This window comes from Carassius gibelio, chromosome A18 (assembly GCF_023724105.1).
Source record: "Carassius gibelio isolate Cgi1373 ecotype wild population from Czech Republic chromosome A18, carGib1.2-hapl.c, whole genome shotgun sequence".
Lineage (NCBI taxonomy): Eukaryota > Metazoa > Chordata > Actinopteri > Cypriniformes > Cyprinidae > Carassius > Carassius gibelio.
Genome location: NC_068388.1, coordinates 9,504,669 through 9,524,361, shown reverse-complemented (window position 1 = coordinate 9,524,361; position 19,693 = coordinate 9,504,669). Strand labels below are relative to the sequence as shown.

Below are 19,693 nucleotides of genomic sequence, written 5' to 3'. Positions count from 1 at the left end.
AGTGTGCAAAAAAATCAATGTGCTTTTGTAAAAAACATATCCATATTTAAAAAAAATTTCTTTACGAATCATCATTTGTACTTCTAATTCATGAACAGTGTTTTGTTCTGTCCTCTCTGCTTCTGCATTCATCACCTCTCACCAGCGCATGCGCTATGCCTACGTCATCTGCCCAGTGCAGCTTTCACGTAGGACAGTTAGCGCAAGCTACAGAAAAGTGGTTATAATGTTATATTATTTTATATAAAACAAATTTCTGAGTGGAATGAAAGAACCAATCACTAGTAAGCATGTATGTATGACACTTTCTAAAACGGCTGTATCCAATATGGATTATGTAACGTCAATTAATATAAACGTTAGCCCCCCAACGCTGCTCAAGGACTTTAAGGAGGACTTTGCAATGAATTGAGCATGTATATTTAATAATGTGGGTACAGTAGACTGATTGAATATGTCACCTCTCTAAAGCCAGGGCACATCAAGCTTATTCTTAGTCTTTTAAGTACCCCAATCATACTGTCATATTTCACACACTCATATCACGATCATGGGTTTTTACTTCCCTGTCGATGGTGCAGTTTAATAATCCATTTACTCACAGCTTTGACCTTGACATAGTCAAAGTTTAAGGAGGTAAGCAATGTAGCAAGCTATTTTTACACAGTAGCTTGTTTTGTAGAATTCATGATGTTTCCAGAAATCCTAGCATTTAAGTCAAATTTTTTATGTTCGGCCTCCATGCTGAGGGACACCATAGATCGCCACCCCTGTTTGTTATTTCTGCTGGACATTTCGATTTAGACCGAATGGATTTATCAGATTTACCTGCGAGGACTAAGTGAAGATGGACAGGGTGGGTTAATTCACCCAAAAATGAAAATTCATTTTTGGGTGAACTAACCCTTTAAATCAAGTTTGAAGCAAATGTGCTGAGGCTGATCTGGGTGTGTATTTTGTGTTCCAAGCACATTAATAATGATTCGCCGAATGTAGAAGAGAGTCAACCGTAGCCTGGTCTCAGGAAGCTTAATAATGCCTTTTTTCCTCCTCTCTCTGCTCTTTTGTCGGTTTCACACAACACTTATCCAGAGACATTTGGGATGGGCTCCCGATCCATACCAAGCCATCCTTGGATGTTGACACCAAATAAATGAAGACGCAGAATGGAGTTGGATGTTCAGAGTTGGAAGGCCGACTGCTGAAGTGTGAACCCACTGAGCTGTAAAATTGCCCTGGCAGCCATGCTGTTGTTTCAGCATTTCATGGAGAGCCACTCAGCCTGCTTCCTTACTTCTCTGTATCTTTTCTTTTCACCTTTTCTCTCCACTCATCTCTATACCTTGCCCTACTGTGCTTGTGCGTTTGTATGCACCACTGAAAGGCACTACAACCAGAACCTAAGAGCTTTAATATTACACTATCATTTCTGTCTAAAGGCTGCACCTGAAAATATGAAGGCATTTCGTATACAAACTTAGCGCCGCCTCCTTTGCTGACATGGTGCTAATTTGTTGTAATTTTCTTGATGACATGCACCAGATGCATGTGATCCTATTATTATGTGAGAAGTCACAGGGGAAGTAATTGACTGGGCTGTGGTGAGCTTGTGGAACCTGCTGGGGGTTGGTGAGGAGACAAGGGACCCCTGTTGCTGCCCTCTGACTGGGGCAGCAGGATGCCGGTGTCATGGGTTGAGTGGGTGGGAAGTTTGTGACAGTATGAAGACCGGTCAATAACTTATGTGTTTTTCAGTTTTACAGTATTATCAAACAAACAAATGCATTTGATTGCAGAGAGGCTGTAATTCAATCTAATTGACTTTTTATTCTGCTTAATTAATTTTTTTTCCAGTTTCTTTCAGGCTCATGTAGACATTATGAATCATAACTGTGGAGCCGCACTGAGTTCAGAAAGAAGGGTCTCAGTCACTTGCTCAAAATAAATCTAATTAAGACTGTAAGACTTGGTGTGTTTGACACAAGATAGGGTGTGACAAACTGAAATTGAAAATAATCACAAGGTACATTAACAGGAAGAGAGCTGTTAAATATATCCCTCATTAGTGTTGATCTTCTCTGTTTTTTTTCTTTTTGCCTTCTTTGTTAATACTTCAGCAATGATTATAATCATTGCTTTCTTTCTACACATACTCAAGTGTTGTTGATCTGTTGTAATGATGTATCCGTTATAATGATGCCCCACTGTTGTCTATTGAAAAAGTAATTTTTTCCACAGGACATTTAAGGCCGAGTTCACACTCGATAAAAATTAGGGATGCACCATTATTTGAAATCTGTCTCATACCAGTAAGCTGATTTTTTTTTAAAAATGCTATTCAGATATTCACAAGAATATATATATATAAGCTATATATATATATATATATATATATATATATATATATATATATATATTTATGGGATAAAAATGAACTTTTTGTCATTATTTACTCACACTCATGTCGTTCCAAACCTGTATTACTTCTTTATTTTATGGAAAATAAAAAAACTGTAGCTTAAAATTACTCTACCTAGAGTTGGGTGAACTCTACCTTTAAATTAGTCATGTTTATTTTAAATTAAAAATTAAAATGTACATTTTTATTTGATCATTAGATCACAGAAAAGGTCAAATAAATGTAAAAAGGGAGTAAATGAGTATACACAATAAGATATCCAATAAGAGCTTGTATATATCCAACATGACTGGAGTCCAAAAGCTTTTGTGATGTTTACTTTTTTTTTATATTATTCAATATGCAAAATCAGAGACCGTCCAATGACAAGTGTTCACTGAAGGTCCTTTTTTTAGCTGCATAATAGTCTCAGTTGATGGCTTGAGTTTGGATAGATATTAATACAAAAGATATACATGGTTTAAATTATATTTAGTCTCCTTTAAGCCTGCGGCATCCAATGTGCTGCAACCAGGTGTCCTGAGTTAGAAGGCTGGAGGCCTTTGATAGCCTATGCAGGAGTATAGCACACAGCATGACAGGAGAGATCAAGTTTGCATTCTCCTGTGCATAAACAGGTAAAATAAGATCAGTGTGAAAGACCTGTCCCCTCAAACTCAGTTCTGTCTTGGGATGCAGGCTGCGGATAAGAAAAGGTTGTAGTGATGAAGGATGGCGTTGAGATTAGCAGACTGTAACCAGGCTCAGTGGCGGTGTGAGATGCCACATTTTTTGATTTATGAGGGTCATGATGATCAGTGGTTGCCACATGAATTATCCATGCCCCTAGAATTAAGTGACCTAGAGCATTCACTAAATTTCCCTGCTGTGTTTTTCAGTTCCATGCTTTCGTATCCACACTTACTTCATTCAGGACAGAGTGCTGCTGATCTAGAGATTGGGTAATCTATTGATTCTGTTTGTTTGCCCTTTGCAAAATATTGTTTTTTATTTTTTTATTTTTTTTGTATGAAAATATTTGCCAGATACAGACCATTGCTTAGAGGTAAAGGAAGCATGAGCAATTAGGTCCAAGCAATCACACTGATCATTCAGACAGAAGAAGGAATTACTTGGCTGCTGCAATTTAACAGTCCATGGCATTCTTAATGGTCCATGCTACTAAATTAGACAAGACGAGGCTATCTCAACAGTTAGATCCTTCAGGTCAATCACATGGCTCATGTGAACAAGTCTGTGGCCTTTTGGTTGAAAACAGTCATAAACAGAGTATTGTACTTTATTACTTTGCTTGCCTTGAATTACCAATAATTACAGCGATATGATTGTGAATCCACATTGTTCTTCAGTAGATATTTTTACATGCAGGGCTGAGATGAAATGAAAAGCATAAAAGCACCTCAGTTATTATATTTTCTATTTACTCCTTAAATAATCCTTTAGATAAATCATTAATTGGCATGCAGAACTTTGAATCTGACTGGTTTCTACAACTGGATAAAAAAGACCTTATTTTCAGATTATTATGGTTTAAGCAAGATAGAATTTGAGAGAAGCTGCTTCTAAATCCTACATTTGTTAAGTAAAGTAAAAAAAATGAGGAGAAAGCTTTCTTGGCATAATTTAAGGCAAAGCAGCCAATTATGCACTAGGGTGCCATGCTGAGTTGCCAAAATTCTTTAATCAGCTGAAGCTGTTGCTTTGTGACCGGAACACTGACAGGTCTCACAAGCTTCACAATGCTGTGGTAACACTGACACTAAATATTGCTCTTCATATGTGCAGAAAATTGTGGATGATGCAAATGGATGTAAATATTTTCAGTGGGTCTGCAGGTAGATATAAACAGTATTCAAAATCTGTAATCAGTCTGAATTTAGATTAATTTGGCTTTACAAAATGTAAACGAAGTCAGTGATATAAAAACAAATTATAAATAGTATTGTTCAAAAGACGTTCAGTAAGATTTTGCGTATTTTTTAATAAATAAATACTTCTGTTCAGTAAAATATGACAGTAAATAAATTAATGTTGCAATCAGAAGATTGCTATATTTTAAATAAATGCTGTTTTTATGAATAAAATTTCTGTTTTTGAGGACCTTGAAAATAATCGATTTCCACAAAAATATTAAGCGACAAAATTGTTTTCTACACTGATAATAATAATCTTGAGCATCAAATTAACATATTATACTTTTTTCTGATCATGTGACACTGAATATTATCTTAAAAGCAGTTTTTAATGAGATTTTTGTAATATTACTGTTTTTACATAAGAGAAACTCTGATCTGTTTCTTTATAAAAAAATAAAAAAATAAAAAACAAAATCCAGCACAAACTACATGGAATCCGATCTTTTCAATTCAATCTTGTCTACTTCCATATGTGGTCCTAATTCAAAAACAGCTCTAATGCGACCTCAGTCTGAAAATCATTTCGAGATTCATTCAACTTTCATGTCACTTTAGATTAACATTCATCACAATTCGTAGCAGATGGGAATCAATTCAAAGATTTTACATATTGGTAGTTCTTTGGTCACTTGGTTAATGTATAAATCAGCTGTGAAGGTATCTTTGGATGAACAATGAGGTGTTACAGCTCAAGTATTACGTTGACCATGTACAAAACCTGAGAAAAATCTGAGAAAAACATTGCTCTCTTTATCCTCATCCTCCTCTTTGTCCTTCTTATCATCTGTGCACAGATTGACTGGCTTCCACGGCACATCACCTTATAAAAGAACGCATAAGCAGACTTCAGTGGCCTCTGTGTTTACTTCTATTTGACAGCCTGTTGTGTGCCATCTTTGTTATTGTTCTTTTGCAAATGCGGGTCAGTTGAGGACTGCGACCGGTTCACACACATATCTGATATTGGCGACATTTTGAAAAAAAACTAGAAAATTGAGAATCAGGCTTGGAGTGTAACTGGTGCATTGAGTGTTAACAAAACTAATCTAGTTTTACATGAAGACAGAAATCACGTGATAGCTGGAAATGTGTAGTACATTAGAACATTGTGCTGTAAATGAAATTAATCATTAATGAAATTCTCACGGAAATTCTCATGTCAGCGGTTCTAATCTGCATCTTCACTCCAACGTCAGCAACCTCTTCAGTTTCTAAATGATTATATGTATATGGTCAGTAGCTTCTCCTAAATGAGGACAGAAATAAATAACCATAGCATGGTGACATGCTGACATAAACTTAAGATGTGGTCGTGACTCCTGTCTGAGTAGATGGGTTGATTTTTCTTTATCGTTGAGAGAGCTGCCAGCAGACCCATAACATTACTCACAGAGGGACTCAGAGGCAGGGGGATCAGGGAATTGGTCGGTTAATTGCATTGAGCTCTAATACGTGCATGTCCTGAATCATGTCAATGTCTTTAGTTGACAAGGTGGGAATACAGAGTTGGTTTGAGTATTTTAAAGGACCCTTTTTCTCTCAAGAGTCTGGACACAGAGCAGTATCGCCTGGCAATTTTCAATATTTACAACCCACAATGTCTATGATGAGTACTGCATTGTTGTATCCCAAAGCCAAGAATAATTGCAGCAGGATAAATTAAGACAAAAGCGAGTTTTAGTTTTATGAAGAGGATCTTTAGTGTGTAGAAAAATGTAGAAATGGAGACAATGAAACATGTTGTTCTTATTGTGAATGCCAGGCAGACAACAAATACACATCATGTCCCATCATATTGATCTGAGTTTTAGTTATTGTTCTATGTGCACACACAGATTCAATAATGAGAAGTAAAATGGCATGCCTTCATATTTCAGTATTACCGTCTTTGGTGAAAAATTTTTAGTTACCCATTTGTCTCATGGATGTCATTACGACCATTGAAATACATGACAGCAGAACAGAGCCTAATGCATTTTGTCATTTCAATAACACTTGTCTGTCTGTCTGAGAGGTTTTATTCAAAGATTCATCTTGAAGTGTGATGTAATGTTTTCAAGAAATACTACCTCACTTATAATAGAGATGCTTGATATAAAAACTTCAGTATCATTCAGCCGATTAATTGTTTTCATGTTATGGCTGATTATGATAAATGGCTGATATGAAAATTTGATACAGTTAAAAATTAAATACTAAAAACTACAAGGCACCAGAACATCAAAATCGAATGTTGGCTGATACTATAAATGAAAAACTTTATCTAATATTGGCTGATATCCTATCATTCAGAAATTTTGGATCATTTAAAAATCAAATCTAGCCATTACACTTATTCAACACTGTGATGCTAAAAATGTAAATCTATGTGAGTGGCTGTTTTCTGATAGCAAGATACAGTCATACTACAATGTTCAGTTTTTCTCTGTTCAATTATTTACAGAGTTGGCTTCTTTCAAATGGAAAATTCCACTTTCAGTTCAATCTAACTCACCTTTCATTCAGTTAGCTTTCAATTACACACTTCATTATGTTCTGTAATGAGTCCGGTGATGTGCCTATACATTCCACCCTGAGGGCCCTATTTTGCACCCTTAGGCTTGTTTCCACTAATAAACAGAAGAATTCAGAGCATCATTTGTTCATAGAAATTCCCCTTAGGATTCTAAGGAATACGTCTTATGTAAATCCAACAGGACATGAGCAGCGATACAGAGTCATGGATAACTGCACCTCCATCACATCTTAGTGATCTGAGTGATGCTCCACAGACTACTTAGACAGACAAACAAGACCCAGTAGCTTTAGAGGCAGACTGCTGAACTTTTCAGCATGTAGACAGAACAGTGGTGGAAGAGGTCACTTCCAGACAGCCTGTCCCCTCCAGTGTGCTTCCAGCTCATCTTTCTGCTCTTGTTCCACTCCGTGTCCTCGCATGCGGCTTTCTGCCCGGCCTCTTCTGAGTCTGAAGGAGAAGGAGAATAAATAATGAATCTCGATGACAGCGAGGAAGCGGAATCTTTTGTTTGCACCCGCAGTGTTATTTTCCTCATTTTTTCCTGAAGCCGACATAGATGACCCACGGCCCGATGCAGACATAATGAAGATCGGCGTAATGAGGCAGAGGAAAACGAGGCCCCCAGATAGACCCGAGCTGTTGGCACGGCGGTACTTGTCATTGTGTCATTAATGGCCATGAAGAGCTTGTTCTCCTTTGCTATGGTTGAGAATGCTCTTGTGGCACTTGTAGAGCGTTGAGAGGCTTTGACACTCCATGCTCTTAAGGTAATGTAAGCTCTCACCCTTATGTGTTAGCAGGAGGTGGATAAACTGGAACTGGAGATGCGGTTTAGATTTAATATCGGGGATTTAGCAGCTGTTGCATTGGGGAGCTCCTAATGCTTGAGTCCTTTTCCTGAGTGTCCCTTTTTCCTTTTTTCTCTTTTGTCAATTAGACCTTTTCCCTGCTCTCTTGTGCTCTCTTGTTCTAAAGTTCAACTTTAACTGTTTCTTCTCTCTTTTTCTCAATACCCAGGTGCCCTCTGTTTGCTTTGAGTCTGATTATCGGTTTGTCTGGTCTCCAGCTCTTCTGTGTCTGGTTGTCTGGTTCAGGCAAGCAGTGATCTTCCACAGCAGACATCTCCAGGGATTGTAGCTTGTGGTCTGAGGTGAGTCCTACCAGGATCCATCGCCTTTGCTCCTGTCTATCCTTGTTCACAGTCACCATTATAGCAGTCGGATCCACAAAGCTTTAATTCTTAGAAATCAGTGTTCATTAGAGTCACCTGCACTTCAAGAGGAAGCACAGAATAATTTGATGTCAGATGCCTCATTATGGTACTCCTACTTTAAAGCCATGACAAAAGTACAATCTTTTTCATGCTCGAAAACCACCGCAAGTCTTTGGGGATAACAGAGAACCGCAGATGCATTTTGATTAAAGGCTAAGTGATCTTGTGGTGCAAATCAGTGATTTATAATACATGGAATTCATTACAGAAGAAGTGATTTGATCATGCCTTAAAAATGATTGCTTTTGCCATCTATGTATGTTTATAGCAGACATTCTACATTTACTTGTCACTTACTGTCAATAACTGTCATGCTTTAAATTTGTCCTGTGTTAAAACGATAGCAGGACAAATCGACAGCTACTCACTGTAAAAATGGTTACCTGCAATTGTTTTTTGCTCCTACTTTGAAGAGCTGTTTCTACCTGATCTATCCTTTAAATTTAGTTTCAACATATACTACTGCTCAAAAGTTTGAGGTCGGTGAGATATTTAATGTAAGTCTCTTGTGCTCGCAGATGCTGGATTTATCAAAACTACAGTAAAAACAACTATAATAACTATAACTATAATATTATAATTGTATTTAATTCTTGTAATGGCAATGCAGAATGCACATTTTAAGCAGTCATTACCCGTCTTCAGTGTCAAACATTCCTTCAAATATTCTTCTAATATGCTAATTTGGTGTTAAAAAAAATCATGTCTTATTATTATCACAGTTGAAAACTGCTTAGTATTTTTTAATGGAAACCATAATAAAAAATATTTTCAAGATTCATAGATGAACAGAAATGTCAAAAGACCAGAATTTATTATATATATATATATATATGAATTAAATTGACTTTTGATTAATATATATATATATATATATATATACAGACATTTTTTAGACTTTCCAGAACCATTGTAACAGAGGAGAATAAATGAATAAATTGCTAATAAAGAGCTCTTAGTTCCTAAAGTTGAAATCAGTTCTGCGGTACCGTTGTAAAGCTTCTATCAATTGTGGTTCTGACCAGTCATCAGAAGATTCATAAAGATTTTACATCTTATACATTATTGTACATTTCAAAGTCTATATAAGCATTCATAAACATCCACCTACCTAGGAATACAAATGAAACCAGTGTGCATCATTTAACTTCCAAACTGTCGTTTTAGTGATTCACTATAGGGAGCATCTGTTTGTACAGCTGAGCAGAACATCATAACAGCTTTACTCTAATAGAGATATATTACAGCTTTAAGGAATGATACGAAGTGTGGAATGATACGTAGCCTTCAAAGGGTGACTGTGTAAATTAACCTTTTTACAGAAATGAACATGACTTCAGTCTCTGCCTCTGAATGAACAATTATATAGTGGAAGTGAAATCAATATTGATTTTCTCTCACGCGAGAATGACCTGTGAAGACTTTTCAAATTGGCAAGTGAGTGAAGCCAGTTTTATATCATGCAAATCATTAACAGCGTTAACAGATCAGCTATAGAGTCCAAACAATGTCACAAACACACTCCCTTACATCTCAATAGGACGTTAGTGGTTGTAATAGTGCTTCTTTTCTGATCGGATACATAAGAGTTTCCTAGAATCAAGCAAATTTGTGTTCTTGTGTCCTTCTGTGATACCTCCTGCCGTTTAACATAATCAGTGCTTTCACGCTTCGCTGGGCCATGCTTGAGCAGTGTGTCATTCACTTGCCCTTCTACATCTGTCTCTGTCATGTCAATTCATCACACACATGCTCATCTCCCATCACGTGTCTAATAAAATATCTTGACAGTTTAAACAAACAGTTTAACCTGTGTGGTCTTAAAGAGTCTTTCATCACTGTCATAGGACTAATATCCTGTGCTATGTGTTACAGAAAATACACAGCAACACAAGTATGCTTGAATGTATAGTGCATAAATACCTGTGTATTGACAAGATGAATGAATCACACAATATTTTTTCATTTGGAGATTAATGAGTAAATATTGTGTTAAAAAAAATGTTTGTGTATATCTCGTTTGTTTTAATAAAATAGTATTAGTCTGTATCACACCATTATCAGCCATCTGCCACCACACTTTGGGTATTCACCCATTTCGATCAACTGATAACAGAGACACACACACACACACACATTGAATTCCTGTTACATTTCTTGATAATTATTCTTAAAAAGTAATCTCTTTTCACTGCACTTCCAAGAATGTTCCAAGGGCTCCAATTTAGAAGAATGATAAAGGACAAAAAGTGTCCTTGTCTCTTTCTCTCTCACTCTCTCTCTCTTTCTCACTCTTTTCTCTCAGGAGGAGTCATGGGGCCGGTTCGGGCCTACCCATTAGCCCTGCCTGTGCTGGCTGTTCTGGGCCTCATTATCAGCGCATGGAGCCTCAACCCGGATGACCCCAATGTCTGCAGTCACTGGGAGAGGTGAGAGAGGGGCGCTCCCGTGTTAAACTCCTTCCGGATTTACCTTCCATTTATCAATTGCAGGATTCACACAGTGTAGTTATTCCTCTCTGACATGCCAGAAGGATGTTTTGGTCAAAAGAGGAATGTACTGTAATTGAATGGGGATCTGGTTTATGTCTGTGTGATTGTTTGCGTTATAATGGGTTGTGGCTGTGTTCACAATAAAAATAATAAATGAATTCAATAATTTAGTTATTTATCATACATAAATTGTACATTGTATGGATACTAAATAACAATATTCTTAATATAAAAATATTTTATAAGATATATATTCTTATAATCTTAATATAACAACATTCATAAATAATAAAATAATAATATTCCAATTAATTAACAATACCTCAACTTTTACTAATAATAGTAAGTGTTATTGGTATTGTTATAAACCAAAAATGTATAATACAATTTAATAATAATAATCATTATTATAAGTATTTTCATAGTCGAATCTGAATTTTTGAATCTTGCCAATATGTTTTGGGGTGTTGCAAAATACATTACCAAGAGTCAAGTAAGACATTTGACAGTCATAATTATGTTAACACATTAATTTACGTTAAAATGTGTAACGGACACATCACAGATACAAACCGGGTAAATAATCTTTTTTTTTTAATTAAACATCAGAGAAACCCTAAGAATAATTTTTTTTTTTTTTTACAATAGTGCACTGTAAAACCGAACAGTGAAATTAATCAAATGAAATTAGTTAATTGCACTCAAATAATAACGAAAGTTCATTGGACTTAATTTAAATAAGTTCTGTTAACTCAAAAATTTGTTGTAGTGAGGTGAACTTAAAATGATTGTGTTTTCTAGTTCCCAGCATGCTTTGCATCAGAAAACAAGGAAAATAACTTTAGAAATTAAGTGTTATTTTGTGTGTTTTTACACAAGATTAACATAGAGGGACATAAGTTAATACATAAATGTTGTGTTATATTAGATTTTACAAAGGTTTATGTTATGTTGGATTTGTAGTGTTACCGTTGTGGTGAAGAGTAGAGCCTGTGGTTAGACTGAGGATGGACAGCAAAAGCCTAATTTTGAGTGTATTTCCCACATTATAGGAGTTGAAAAATAGATAAAATTATGAGTGAATGACTCCATAATTATAAGTTCAGAAATATAATTGTTTAAGATAACTCTGAGATAATTTAAGGCAACTGGAATTAAATTTTTTAAGTTTATGTAACCCTAAAACATTTAAAAACATCACTTAAATGTTTTTGTGTAATCTGTTACAAAATATTTTTTGAGTTCTGTGAACTTATCAGGGTTTACAGTGTGCTGTCATTATAACATTATGTATATGACAGTAGTTATTAATGTTCTGCATTTCAATGATCAATAATAAGTGAGATTTAACACAGTTTGTTTGCATGCTTTGTTAAATATTCAAATTCAAAAGCATCGATGTTTTACTATAGAATATGTGATACATTGATCATAATGAATTAATTTATCAGGACTCAAAATTAATCACACAGAAATAAATGTATTTATATTTTATTTATTCATTTTTAACGCTTATGAAAATAGCCTGCTTATTCAGTCGAGTCTGTTTCTGTTTATTTGTAATCACATTTAGAATGAATGATAATATCTCTATTTTTATAAAAGCTCCCGAACATAAAACATTATTATATTTTTATGATAGGCTACGTGGAGCTAAACTCTCAAGACAAGACTTATGACAGATAATATAAGATACTAAATAATTACACGATTTTCATAGAGAATAAGAAGCTGACATCTGATTTCTTCAAGTGGTCTTATTTACCTTGTTTACTGTGGTAATGTTAATGTTTAGCGTGCAAAGTCTTTTGCATCATTTATAAATATTTCTGCCTTGTATGGTGATTATAATTCACATCATTTCAAGTTATTGCAAAGACTCCTGCTGACTGAAAGTGAGTTTTGCGCTCAAGTTATATAAAAATAAAAAAAAGTGTTTATTGCTGGTGTAGTAGCTGTTATCTTTTTGAAATGATCCGCAGCGCAGACTCTTTATTTTTATAAAACCTCCCGAACAAACATTATTAGGATATTATATTTTGATGATAGGCTATGCTACGGGGAGCTAAACTCTAAGACATGACGACAGGTAAAATATGTTACTAGATAAATACACAATTGTGATAGAGAATAAGAAGCTGACATCTGATTTCTCCAAGTGGTTGCATTTACCATGTTTACTGTGGTAATGTTAATGTTTAGCGTGCATAGTCTTTTACATCAACCTTTTACAAGGTTTTCGTCGACCCTGGCAAGGCACGATCAAGCCGCGGAAGTGACAGTGCAAATACTAGCACGCCCACTTTAAGCCTGACAGGGGAATCACGGCTACTTATGACAAATATGAAGGAGCAATTGCCTCTGCAGAGAGGAGGACAGAGGGCTGCAGAGATGACTCAGTTTTAGCATTGCTTCCCTGAGAGAGAATACTTCTGAGCTTTAATGTCATTTTGTTGGCAACAGTTTGGTAATGTTTTTTCAAGGAAGTTAGAACAAGACATCTTGTTTTTCTAGATTTGCTGGCACTTTGGAAGGGAAATAGTCTTGTTATTATTAGAGATAACAAGTTGTTTTGAACTTCAAGCAAAATAGATGGATACTTTAAGAAAATAGATGAATATTACATTTAAGTATGTTATGGTTTTGTTTCTTGGGATACAGTACCTTCGCGGTAGAGTTAATTACAAGCAGTACCAGCAAATTCTTTGTTTGTCTGCAGCATAATCATGTTTGGGCAATTTCAGGTAGGGGTCCCACACGGAAAGTTGTCACTTTTTACTCCAGTGACTATTTCTTGGGGTAAGTTTATTGCTGCATATGCAAATACGCAAATGGCCTGACTACAAAAAAGCTCAAACTTTGCACCCTTAATGCTCAGGACCAAATATACAGTTCCTTTAACACATTTTGATCAATAGCAGAGAATGTTGCCATGCTATATGGGCTACGTTGTCATAATGGATGCCATTAAACAGGCAATTATAAGTTTTTTTTTCAGCAGTAAAACAATTATGTACTGTATGCATTTAATGCACTTAACAGGAAAAATGTGTAAGATATCAAGTCATATATTGACCTAGATAGTTGAGCTTCTGGGGAGCCTTAGCAAAGTTCCAAGGGGTCCACAGGCTCCCGTATCAATATTTTAATACTGTATTGGACAGTGGGGCCTAAAGTCTAAAGGGTTAAGAACCTATATGTATTTCAGCAAAGTGTAAAAATATATATATAATAATTATTATTATTATCACTAAGAAAGATTTAAATTTATCCTTGGTCTTTCTCTCTCTCAGCTATGCAGTGACTGTTCAGGAGTCCTATGCTCATCCCTTTGACCAGATCTACTACACCAGGTGCACCGACATCCTCAATTGGTTTAAATGCACCAGACACAGGTGAGCATGACCCTGACCTTTGAACTAAAGTTGTCACGATTCCACTTCATGGCAGCAAGCACCACTCTCCCACTAGACATAAAAACCAAGGTGCCGGTGTGCCATTGTCTTTATTACCAAGTGTTAATGTTACCAGCCATGATTGTAGTGGCCAGAGTCGGGATGGAAATGGCCGTTTAACTGTCATCCGACATTATTACATTGGTTTTAATTGCTGCATTAAAGACTTTATCATCAGTGTCCCGCCTAAAAAGCTGTGGGCTCAATGAGTGCTGCAATGTTGTATTCAGAGGTGAGATGTCCTTCACTGAACACGGAAACTTTTCCTCAACTCACTTTAATTATGTTTATTTCTCCCCTTTCCACCTGTAGGGTGTAGCTTGGATTAGACACAAACAGAAAAGCTAACGGTAGCCAGGTGCTTAATGTCCTTGTGTCTCTGCCCTTGTGGAGTTCACCTTCCAGGTTATTGATGTTCAAGCTTTCACTCATGTGTATGTGTTTGTGTTTCCATCTCAGGACCAGCTACAAGACAGCTTATCGGCGTGGGGTGAGGACCATGTACCGTCGACGTTCTCAATGCTGCCCTGGCTACTTCGAGAGCGGAGACTTGTGTGTCCGTGAGTGGTTTTCATATTTCACTTGCCTATTTCCCCTTAAATCAGCACAGTTCAATTTCTCTTTCTTGCAAGTGGTTATGAGCACAATACAAGCATTCATCTGCTTGAGTGATGTCCTCTTAAGCCTTGGACCCCGCTCCTTTATCTGGAGGCATTCATCAAAATCTCAGCCATCTTTGAGGCATTTTTGCAACTGCATATTTCAGGCATAATTTGTGCCTTTCATTACTAGTCGTGCTCATATTGGGTTTGCTCATACTTTCAGTTTTACACTGCCAGTACGCCATTACAATGGCGTTAATAGCATTCTTTTATCGCTCGTTTTTAGAAAAAAGAATCTTGAGTGATTCACTGCAAATACATTGTCCCAATTCCTCCCTTTTTAGAGATAATATGCTAATTAAAGAAATAACAACTTTCCCTTGCTGTGGTCTGAATGATAGATTTTAGTGATTATTTCATGAGCAATAAATGTCAAAAATTTCATTTGCCAAGACTGTTAATGTGTGTTTTGTTTCTCAGGATTGGTTATTGTGTAGGCCAGACTGATTATTCTTCAGTGTGATTTTAATCAAGAGTGAGCGAATCCTGTCAGTCAGCTCAGACCTTTGGCTCGCACAGTTCAGCAGTTATTTGACAATATGCAAAACTCTCTGCGTGAGAGGACCTCACACAGGACCATGTCAAGGTGATGAGGTAAATGACAGTCTTACCGAGCTCCAGGGAGAGGATAAAAATCAGCACACGTAGCTTAAGAGCAAATGGGATTTGATGCCCTCACAGCTACTCGACATTATTAACAAGAAGGAGGGATGGGATTTCTGATGGATGGCTAACTATGGAAAACTTTGTCGCCATAAAAGCTAATTAAACTAATACCTGTGGTCATGTTTTTAGACATTGCATATGTAAGGTTATGATAAATGTCTTATGTCCCAACTCAGTATCCACTCCTAAAGCATCTAGATGTTAATAAGCATAATGTTATGTCATTCTTCAGCCTGTGCGTTTTAAATGGACTCCCGTGAGAATGAAAGAAATTAACAGCCTAAATTAATTCATGATATGGGCCACTGTGCTGTTCAGCTCTGCAGGAATCATAAAACTTGACTTCAGTTCAGTGTTATGAAAAGATGAGGATAAGCCGTGTGGATGATAGAAATGCCGATTGCTAACCTGCGATGCTGTTAAATGAAGTCACACCAATTCATAATTAATCTTCATTTTAATTTCACCATATCAAAGAGAATTTTACACTTTACCATGGAACAAGCCATGAGACCCAGCAGATGTTTCGCTGTCATTGTGTCACAGGGACCTAACCAGCATTATCAGTCTTCGTAGTTTGATTTAAAAGCCTAGTAATTTCCATATGCCACAGAAAACTGTTTTTATGATCCAAGGACATTTTTAATTTTATGGTTTCACACCTTGCTCTCATGACAGCAGGCACTGGGAAATTTAATATTTCAAGCAGCTATTTAATTGATATATTTGCTCATGCTGTTTCTCCTTATAGATTTAAAAAAGGATTAATTAATCCAAAAATTAAAAACTATTTATTTTAAACCTGTTTATTTCTTTGATGGAACATATTCAATGTCCAACTATGAAAGTTGAAACTTTTTTTTCTTTTTTCCTTACTATTTGTTTTTCTACCATTATTTTTCTACCTTTAGAACATAACATGTTTTAAATGTTAGATGCCCCATCCACTTAAATTGTATGGAATTGCATGATTAAATGTTGATGTACTTTTTATTTTGGGGTTACCTATTCCTCTTACAATTAAACTAATTTACCAATTGACCAAATCATCTTGAATTTCTTTTGGTTCCCATCGAATGACATTTACAATATTGAACAATAGGAGACAAAAGAGAGAAATACATGGATTGCAACCCTCTTGTAAATCAACAGCTTGTTCACCAGATGTTGTTCTTTTGTTACTAAAGGTCATTTGTAGAAAGGAGAAGGTTTCAACAATGACCTTAGTAACAGGATTTTTTTATGGCTGGATGCAAGTGACCATGTTCTGTTGAAGATAAAGTTGATCTCATGTTTCTGTCCTTATTGAGTGGGATTGTGTCCAGCTTTGTCTGTAGCCTGAAGGCACGGCTAACAACCACGGGATTAGGTGCAGCTGGGATAGGGATCAGTTTTGACATTGTCTGGTGGTCCGAGTGAAAGAAGGAAATGACAATAATCAATAATGTTCCCATTACCACACAATAGCTGCGACAATTGCATGTGAACAGTTGCTGCTGTAATGGAGCCACACCATCTGTGAAGAAGATTGTGGGCATAATTCTTTTTTTTTTTTTTTCAGTGACATCATGGTATGTTTATTGCCTCTGTGCTCATAGAGGTGACCAAAATATGCTTTATAAAATGAGTAGTTCTAACTCTGATTGGTAAAATAGGTAAAATCAGTTGTTTGTGCACTAAGATGCTACCAAGCATGCAACCATGAGCAGTCTATTGTAGATTAAGCTTAGTTATGTGGCGGAAGAATTTTCATTGTGAATATTAATAAAAGCATTTATTCAATGAGCATTTTCTTGTTGCTATACTTTGCATTTTATAAAGGCTGTATGTAACAGCTATTTTATTCCCCTTAACCACAGTTTGCTGTTTTTAATAGATTTTGCCAACCTGATTTTGGCATTGATTTAATTAACATAATTAATTAATTTATTGAATGTATTTGTGGACTTTTGCCTATTTGTTAGATGTTTAGTAAAATCTGAGCACAGGCCAGACTGGGTGGCAAACCTGTGTTACCTGCACAACCTAAAGAGACACCAACTTCACAAACCAAGTCTCCAACAAATGTGAATTGTTAAAAGTATTTTTTGTTCAGACTTCATTTGATTTCCAGGTATAATTTGACCATTGCATGTTAGGTGCCAGCAAGAAGTCGTCTAATAAGGATTTTTTTTTTGTGCTATGGTGTGGCCACCTTAGAGAGGTCTGTGGGTTTTCAGAGTTTTTTTCTTTTCTTTTTTTTTTTGCATCTGCTCTTTGAATAATCCTACTGCTCTCAATGGCAGGATTAAGAGCTTTGTAGAACTACAGTAGCTATGTTCACTTCTTGGGGGTGAGAAGGTATTAAAGCCATTTTCATTACATATGTGTGGATCTTATCTTTTCTTCTCAATCTGAACACCTCAGGGTTTAACCTCTCATATGTGCCTTGTATGAGTGCTTTCCTAGAATCAAACCTTTGCACATTAGCTGAAAAGTGAAATGTCTGTGGGTGTCCACAGGGAAGTCAATCAATTTTTTCTGTTGTATGTTCCCAAATCATGTGACATTAACCTACATGCAATATTACTATAAATCCCAAACTATCAGTGGCTCTTCTGTAGTAACTGTAGGTTGTGATTCTATTCCCATCATAACACCAGCACTGTTTTTGCAAGTGTGGATTGTGCATTTAATGTGGGGAAGGCAATCTTGCTCATACTGAGCTAAAATGACTTTTTGGAGCCAAAGCAGTTTAAACCATCTGGTCAGAAGAGTCTCAAATAGTTAGTGATGAAGTATTAATGATGCTATGTGCATGCTGCAGCTTCTTGCTGGAGAATTCGATGATCTAATAAATGCACCATCGCAAAGTAGATTTTACATCTTAGTTTTAATGATTAGGTGTGATCTTTTTTTTTTGTCTAGGTTTGATTCAAAATCCTGTTTTAGGTTTGTTATTAAAAAGTTAATGCATATTACTGGAATATATAACAGATCATTTATGGTAGATGCATAAAGTAACAACCTTGGATTATTTAATAAGTTGATTGACTGACTGATTGTCAAACTGTATGTTTAAATCTTTGGCCTGATGAGTATTCGGTGTAATAATGCATGACAATTACAATTAGCTCTATTGTTACACAGTATGATAACGCCAGTGTGTAATGAGATTAGCCTTTTATCGAAATGAAAGATGTAATTTTTCACCACAGTCTGCAGACAAATACCTGTGTAGAAGGAAGACGATTCATTGAATTTTAATTAAAATGCAGGACTTATTTTCTGAAGTATTATAGACACGTAGATCAATTCAGCTCTCAGGAGAAGGGGTGATTTATCCTTTCACCTGCATTACATAAATTCCTTTTAATTTGCTGAAAAGATGTGACAAATAAAAATTTTGTCTCTGTTGTCTGATCAGAAATTGCTGATTGTAACAAAAATCAATCATTTCATCATCAGAGTTTTTTTTTAAACCTCGCTTGTGAGCACGTTGTTTGGCTTCATTGATTTCAGGAAGTCAAATTGATGTCTTTGTCAGCACAAAATGCTAAGGGTTTTTCTTTTTCTTAAGCTGGGGGAGAACTGGCATGTTTGAATATCAGGTTTTCAGTGCTGTGTAAATCCATACTGCATTATTTGCCAGTGGCAGGCTTAGCATTTTCTGTGTGTGGAGCATTTCTGCTGCAAGCACCATCCTCTGGGTATTTGGGATTCTCCCTCTCACCCATCCCCTTCCTGTGCTTATGTCCAATACTGAGGGCCCAGGTGAAGGCTGCAAGAGCGATAATCTATAGCCATGCTGGCCAGGAACGAGGGCAAGTCCTGCCTCATCCTTTACCTTTATGCAGCCAGCTTTAGTGTGTGCCAGCATCAAAACCTGCACACACATTAATTCACTCTTATGACCGTGATTTATTTACATGCACAAAAATGTTTATATTCATTCTGAGAGGCTCGTCTCAAAAGGCAATTTACTATGTCTGCATAAAAACAGCTTCTGGAACTTTTATGGAGTTGACTCTTCTTTCTTTTTGATATGTGAAGGTCACATGTACTGTGAGGTATAGACTTTTTTATACCAGAATCTAATTTTTATTGCATATTTTATCTGTGATTCCCATCCACTTACATTATAAGAGTGATAGACTGCAACGGTTTGACTTAAAAATCTTTGTTTGTATTGTGCTGAAGAAACTAAGTCACCTACATCTTGGATGCTCTGGGGGTAAGCAGATCAACATCAAATTTCAATTTTTGGGTGAAAAAAATTCCCTATCCCTTTAACCAGCAAGGCATTAAAGCAC

At 36.2% G+C, this 19,693-nt stretch overlaps 1 protein-coding gene across 4 annotated transcripts in view; it reads left to right on the top strand.

The window, feature by feature from the left end:
* LOC127934297 (multiple epidermal growth factor-like domains protein 11) overlaps positions 1-19,693 on the top strand; it is a 101,196-nt gene that overhangs the window by 11,840 nt on the left and 69,663 nt on the right. For 3 of the 4 annotated variants that reach the window (XM_052531580.1, XM_052531581.1, XM_052531578.1), the window contains exons 2-5: positions 7,871-8,003; positions 10,432-10,555; positions 13,912-14,013; positions 14,533-14,633. In XM_052531580.1, the coding sequence (XP_052387540.1) occupies positions 10,440-10,555; positions 13,912-14,013; positions 14,533-14,633 (319 nt within the window). In that variant the 5' untranslated portion in view covers positions 7,871-8,003; positions 10,432-10,439. The remainder of the gene's footprint in view (positions 1-7,870; positions 8,004-10,431; positions 10,556-13,911; positions 14,014-14,532; positions 14,634-19,693) is intronic. The other variant, XM_052531579.1, reaches the window with a different exon arrangement.